Raw genomic sequence first — 6,762 nt, 5'->3', positions numbered from 1 at the left:
TTGGGATTTTGGCCCAGGAATCTGTGTTTTTAACAAGCCTGCCTCATGGTTTGGAAACCAGTGGGTCACAGGTGGGCCAGCAGCTGGACCGGTTCTATTGCAGCTCCAGTGCCAGCACCATCACTCGGAGCCTGCACTACTGCGGCACTCACAGGACGGCCTGGCTTCTACAGTAGACCTGCCCCTGCAGCAGGACCCATGATCTGAATCCCAAGATCAAGGTGACGAGCTAACCCGGTCCAATCTTAGTGTTCACGTCTGACGCTCACCGTTATGCTCCAAGCCTTTGGTCATAATCACAGAACATTAGATCTGAAAGGGACGCTACTCCGGGCATAAGGGAGTGGGGAACAGCTGTGGGAGAAGGGATCCTCTTAGAGCCGTGGTTCTCAACCTTCCTAATGCCGCGATCCTTTAATACAGTTCCTCATGTTGTGGTGACCCCCAACCATAAAATTATTTTCGTTGCTACTTCAGTTATGTAATTTTGCTACTGTAAACAATATGTAATTATAGATGTGTTTTCCGACGGTCTTAGGCAACCCCTGTGAAAGGGTCATTCGACCCCCAAAGGGGTCGCGACCCACAGGTTGAGAACCGCTGTCTTAGAGGGTCAAGTGATGCAAAGCACAGGTTTGCAGAGGGAAACGTGTGGAAGAGCAAAGCCAGAGTAGGAACTGGTTTCGTCCCCAAAGGACCTCCGTGAAGGGCTCAGCTCCTCCTGGGGCTTTTCCCTTGAACCGTAAAGACGGTTGTGACTCTGTACTATACAAGTTCACAATTTCCCCTTTCAATTCTCCGTGGCTCCTCCAACCATTCAGAAAAGTGTTGATGCACCCTGACTGGTTTGGCTCAGTGGATAGAGAGTCGGGCCGTGGACTGACAGGTCCCGGGTTCAATTCCTAGTCAGGGCACCAAAAAAAAAAAAAAAAAAAGGGAAGGAAAGTGTTGACGCGTCCATACAAACTTGTGTAGTGGCAGCCTGCGGAACATACAGGCGGCGAGGAAAAGGGAGTGGGACCTGCCCCACAGTCACACCCTTGCTGACGTCCTGAGGGGACTGGTGACTGTTGTTGTCCAGGAGTTCCAGATGCTAAGCAGAGAGAAGCAGCCCCCAGTGAGGGGAGTGGAAGGTGGATGACCCACAGAAATTAGAGAGAAAAGTGGACCGTGGTGGGGTATAAAGTAGGTGGTGGTGGTGACTGATGCTTAGGTCACACAGGTGAGCTCACATACCCACAGATTACCATCAGACAATCAAGGTAGCCTTGAACCACATAGATTTGGATGATTTATTGATGTTATTTTTAGAAAACCAACAGCAAAACACTGACAAGGTACATAAATACAGATTGGACATTTTAGGGTAAATTCACTATATTTCCTACCTGTTTGTAGGAACCCAGGTAAGGTGGAAAAGCTGTCCTGCTCATACGGCATGCACACCAGACTGCAAAAGGACTTCCACACTATTTAACGGGACTGTGGCAATAGCTTTATAATAAGGCGAGCATCGCGTGTGGCCTAAGCATACCCTGTACGAAGAGCCACGCCCAGGCTCACCCTCAGAGGTTGTGTGTGGGGGAGGTTTCCCTTTCTTGCCGAGGTTCTTCCAGAAAATCCTCATTGGCAGGTGCCTTTACAGGGAGATGCTGGCGCTGTCCCTGCTCAGACTCCGTACAAGAAAGTGGCTCGAGAGAAGGTCAGTGTGTTTCTGACGCCTCCTTTGTATTCTACATGTGCAACTAGTACAACAGCAATTACTAAGCTTGGTGAGACTGCCTCTGACTCACCCTGTACACTAAGCAGGGCCCTTAAGAAACTTCTAAAAAGTGGGGGGGGAAAATCAAAAACATGAAAATTATACTAAAAAGATGGCACCACTTTTGAAGCACAACTCGGAACTTCTTTTTATCACATCAGACAAGACAGGAGGTTGCTTTACACCAAACCTAACAACCTTAGAAGGATACACCATTGCTGGGCATGACCTGGTGGCGACGAACGGAACGCAGAGGTTACAGACCTCGGCTGAGTCTACCTCAGGCCTGGCCAACGCTCCCAGAGTCCTCAGGTGTTTGGGAACCAGAGCTACTTAAGTAACGGTGACAGTTTTGGGGGCTGATGACCACGGGACCATAAACCCTTGCCCATCTTGAAGCTCAGTGCCAGCACAGTGAAGAGTAAGGAGGAGGGCCTTTTGTGCTGCATCAGAGTGCTGGCAGGCAGCCAATTCGGTGACCTGGGCCTCGTTCTAGATGTCTGTAAGACCACCTAGAGACAAGGGGGTTTTACAGAAGTAAGACAACATAGTCTCCAAAGATAATCCAACCTTTCCTACATGCTCAGCAATATGGCTGGAAAGGAAAAACTAAGACTCCTGCATGGATAGTGGGAAAGCAAGTATATGTCAAAAGCTAAAGAAGTGTGTTGACATGATGGGTTTTCTCCTCCTCACACACTGCGTAGTCTTCCCATAGGTGCTGAGAGTTCTATGATGGTTAGACGACAGATGGCCTAGAACTCGGGGCAGGGAACTATGCCAAAGCTAAACTCAGGATTACCACCAGTGGGTCTAATGTCAGCCGATTGCCTGAGCTAATCAGGTTGCTTGTATGTCTACTGGTTTCCAAACCCGACCAGGATTCTTCCTTTTCCATTTCTAACCACGCACAGCTCCACCCATTGAAGAGAAGGTGCTTATGGGGACAGGGGTAGGAAGGAAAAACTACATGAATCAAGTGTGATAGAAAAGTTGAAACACTGATTATCTATGGATTTCAATGATCTGTGCTTTACTCTTGCTACTCTGGGTAACCAAAGGTCACTGTTAATATACCTTTGCTTAGAAATGTTAATGTTTATTATACATCTAAATCTAGCTATGTCATAGACATGAACAGTTTAGAGCGAAGTTTCACATCATGTCACTAGGGCCCTGAAAAAAGAAGATTCTGCCAGTGGAAAGGGTTTCAGTTTGGCCCCCTAACATTTCAATCTAGTCTATATTGTTTTATAGATTTTTCCAGGATGTGGAAAACACTCTATTAAATTAAGAAAGCATGATTTTCTTTACTTAAAGTCTGACATTCACAGATAAATTAGTATATACATGGGAGAACTGGTAGTATTAAATATTAGGTTTTAATTCTCCACGTAGGAAACTCTCACAGATAGACTTCCTCGTTCCTGGGCAAAGAAATGTAGGCAGATATGCAAACACGAGAGAGTACAAAGATGACTGGGGGAAGTCTCAAAGCTAACAAACCCAAGGACTGGAGTAACAAAACACTGACTTGAAAATCCAGCTCTACCAAGAGTTGGCTTAAGCCAGCCGATCCCAACTCAAATTCTGGTTATAGTTTGACTCTACAGTGATGAGCTGGCTTCCCCAAGAAAGTTGGCTACCTGCCTTATAGTCATATCCTATATATAATCTGTACATATCCGTATGTGTTTCTTTATATTGCACTTAAACTTCAGGGCTGCAGTAAGATAGCAGGGAGTACCTCAAAGAGGTGGAGAAGCAGCAGGCATAAACTTTCCTAAATCAAGTAAGTGTCAGGAATTCAGAGTTAAAGTTCAAGAATAACTTTAAAAGCTGGTTATAGATATACTAAAATGCCTGGTGGCCCTTTATATAAAATCCTAGTCATCTACATTTAAGTCATCACACACACAGTCTCATTTGGCATCCAGAACATGTGCATAAAGTGTAGTTTACAGCACTCAGAGTTGGTCATACTACATCATGTTCACTAGTGTTATATTAAAAGAAGACATTTTGGACCAAAGATATGTACTTGTATGAAAACGTCACACACAGGTCTTGGATGTCAGGCCTCCAAAGTCTACCTCAAAGATGACCGCTCTTAGGCGGCTTTACAAACAGAACGCCAGCAAGTATGGACTGAGCCAGGCTTCCTTTCTCTCTCTCTGTGTAGAAGAACTAGAGACCTACTTATATCCCAAGAGCCATGAAAGGAGAAGCACTCAGTCTTTGGTCCCTATGTAAATCCATGACAAAATCCGTTCACCACCCTAGACTGCACGACTTGTTTAATCCTAGACATATTTCCCCCAATGATCCAGAGATGACACTGGAGTCATGCAGCAAAGCTTTGTTTTGAATTAATGGGGCTGCTCAGACTGACTTGCTCTGGAGAGAGCTCCTCATAGCAACAAGCCTAGCAGTGGATGGAAAGTTAATGCCAAACAGACTGGTCATGGCAAAATGAGGGTGGGGCCTCTAGGGGACTGGCTCCTTTTCCTGCCTCTCTCCACACCCCTCACTCCCTGCAAAAGGACCCAAACTCAGAGATGAATGGTTATTATAAGACCTTGCCAAACTCAGGCTCCATAAACTCAACCCCACATGGATGGGATGTTATAATAAGGCCTGCAAGTTAGGAGTTCAAGTCTAGAGGCCACAATTTTCTCTTCCCTAGCACTGAACATTCAATGGTAACTTTTAGGCCTAACTCAAAGGTGATTTTAAATCCACACATGAGCTAAAGATATCCCTTCTGGGATGAAGGAAAAAGAATAACTTTAAAAGCTAAGTGAGAAAGAGGCACTTAAAGGAAAATGTGTCCTAAATCTCTCATCCGAGTCTCCTATGGTGAGGCAACCAATGGGATGACCAGCACTGTGTGCCTTTAGCACCTTTCATACGCCCAAGGCCTTCCAAATGCTGAACTACTCTAGCAGCATGATGGCAGAGCAAGTGAAAATTTAAGTCATTTCTTTCCTAGAATTAAAAACAACACAAAACAAACCAGAACTAAAATTTCGCACCAAAAAGCGAATGATCCTGTTTCATTCCTTCCTCTTGCTAGTTTTTTTGTTTGTTTAGAGAGAGTGGAAGGGGTGAGGTAGAAGAGAGAGAGAGAGAGAGAGAGAGAGAGAGAGAGAGAGAGAGGAGAGAGAAAGAAAGAAAGAGAGAGAAAGAGAAAGAAAGAAAACACATCGATTGGTTGCCTCCTGCACACACCACAACCAGGGCCTGGGATTGAATCTGCAACTGAGGTACGTGCCCTTGACAAGGAATGGGACCCGAGACCTTTAGGTCCCGGGATGATGCTCTAACCAGGGCTCCTCATGTTAGTTTTTAAAATGATGCTTAGTTCTTCAGGAAAGATGACCTGTGGCTTTTTCCCCCAGGACCTTTTATCCATTTACCAGACAAGTACTCACAGCACTATGCACATTAAAGCAGATGGAGAAGGAGGCAATAAGTTAAGAGAAAAATCAAGGGCCAATTGGCTTTCTAGAGATAAACCTGTCACCTAAGAAAATGGCAGGTGCATGGCCCAGAGTTAGAGAAGAAGCAAGTTCTGAAAGGAAATGGGCACCGTGGCAGTCGAAGCTCTCAGCCCAGAGCGGAAGCCCTCCCGGCCCTGCTCTCCTCTGGCCTCTCACGAACTTACATTTATGTCTCACAGCATTTGTGCCACATACTTAGGGTCTACAATTCCCCACGAAGAAGAAGCCAAAGTGATACCTGAAGCATTCATAAGCACAGGAGAATTTCAAAACTGCTCAAACAAAGAACTTGGACCACCACTGTTTCTTGATGTGAAGCATTCTTGGTGTCCTAATGTCTAAGAGCCACAACGAACAGCACCACTATGACACACATAAGTCTTTCGACAAGCCACCTCTAACGAGTGCTGGCACCACAGGATGAAAGAAGAAATCACTCATCAAGGTTGCTGAGCTGCTTAAATTTCCTCCTAAGTCAAAATTTAGGTTTGGGTATCTCTGCAGCAAGATGTCTACCACTGTGGCCGTCAGAATCAGCTCTTCAGATATATCTCTGAAAGCAGTACGTTAAACACTAGCTTTACACACAATCTGCACGTCTCTCAAGGTTAGCCTTCTTATTCTATCCCCCAAACGTCTTGTTGCAGGATTTAAAATTTTTTAATTTTATTTTTGTTTTCATTGATGATGTTGCTTTCATTTATAGAGCATTGGCTGACATGGTCATATGTTCAAAACTTCTTTAAAAAATTCGTTATCTTATCTTGATTCATAACATTATTAAGGTACTTTCAGACTTTCCCTCAATGCCATCAAGGAAGAGGGAGTATGTGAGTGTGTGTGTATGTATTGGGGTGGGAGGGAGAAAAGCAAAGAAACACAAGGGAAAGTGAGATTCCATAAACTTAAAACCAAAACCAATGTACAGAAAGGCATCTGATGTATTTTCTGAATAAGGCCTTGATCAGGGTAACCAATCCTCTTTGTAGCACATTCTACACTGCCCATAAATAAAGGAGTCTCTTTAATTTAACATTTCCAGTATCAATGAACAGTCCAGAAATCCTCATTTCAAGCGCTCGATGAGTCCCTGTGTGAGTCCAAGGTGCAGAAGCTGTGTTCGGGAGAGGTTGGCTAGGTTAGGGAAGGCCGCAAGCAGCTTCTCCCATGCCAGTTCCAGCAAGCTAGGTACCACCAGCCAGATCTTAAACAACGAGCCAGTCCGTTTGTTTTCGTGGATGTTCACCACTCCTCCATGAATGTACATGCAACCAGCCTATGAACAAATGGCAGTCCAAGAGGATAAGTTCAAATGGGAGAGAAACAGACACTCGGACTAAAGAAAAAAAAATTCAAAGTGGGCTGAACTGAGATGAGGTGAAACAAAAAATTTCTCACTGATCCCAACATAGTGCAGTGATCACAACTGGTTTAAATAATGAATGAGATTATAAGGGGGAAACTATAGATTGTTTTAGACTTCAACAACTTCGACAA

At 44.7% G+C, this 6,762-nt stretch overlaps 1 protein-coding gene across 4 annotated transcripts in view; it reads right to left on the bottom strand.

The window, feature by feature from the left end:
• Positions 1-1,263: 1,263 nt before the first annotated feature.
• KLHDC10 (kelch domain containing 10) overlaps positions 1,264-6,762 on the bottom strand; it is a 52,116-nt gene continuing 46,617 nt past the window's right edge. For all 4 annotated transcript variants that reach the window (XM_059711788.1, XM_059711789.1, XM_059711790.1 and 1 more), the window contains one exon: positions 1,264-6,541. In XM_059711788.1, the coding sequence (XP_059567771.1) occupies positions 6,332-6,541 (210 nt within the window). In that variant the 3' untranslated portion in view covers positions 1,264-6,331. The remainder of the gene's footprint in view (positions 6,542-6,762) is intronic.

Source organism: Myotis daubentonii, chromosome 10 (assembly GCF_963259705.1).
Source record: "Myotis daubentonii chromosome 10, mMyoDau2.1, whole genome shotgun sequence".
Classification (NCBI taxonomy): domain Eukaryota; kingdom Metazoa; phylum Chordata; class Mammalia; order Chiroptera; family Vespertilionidae; genus Myotis; species Myotis daubentonii.
The sequence above is the reverse complement of the archived record's forward strand: the minus strand, read 5'-3'. Positions and strand labels throughout refer to the sequence as shown.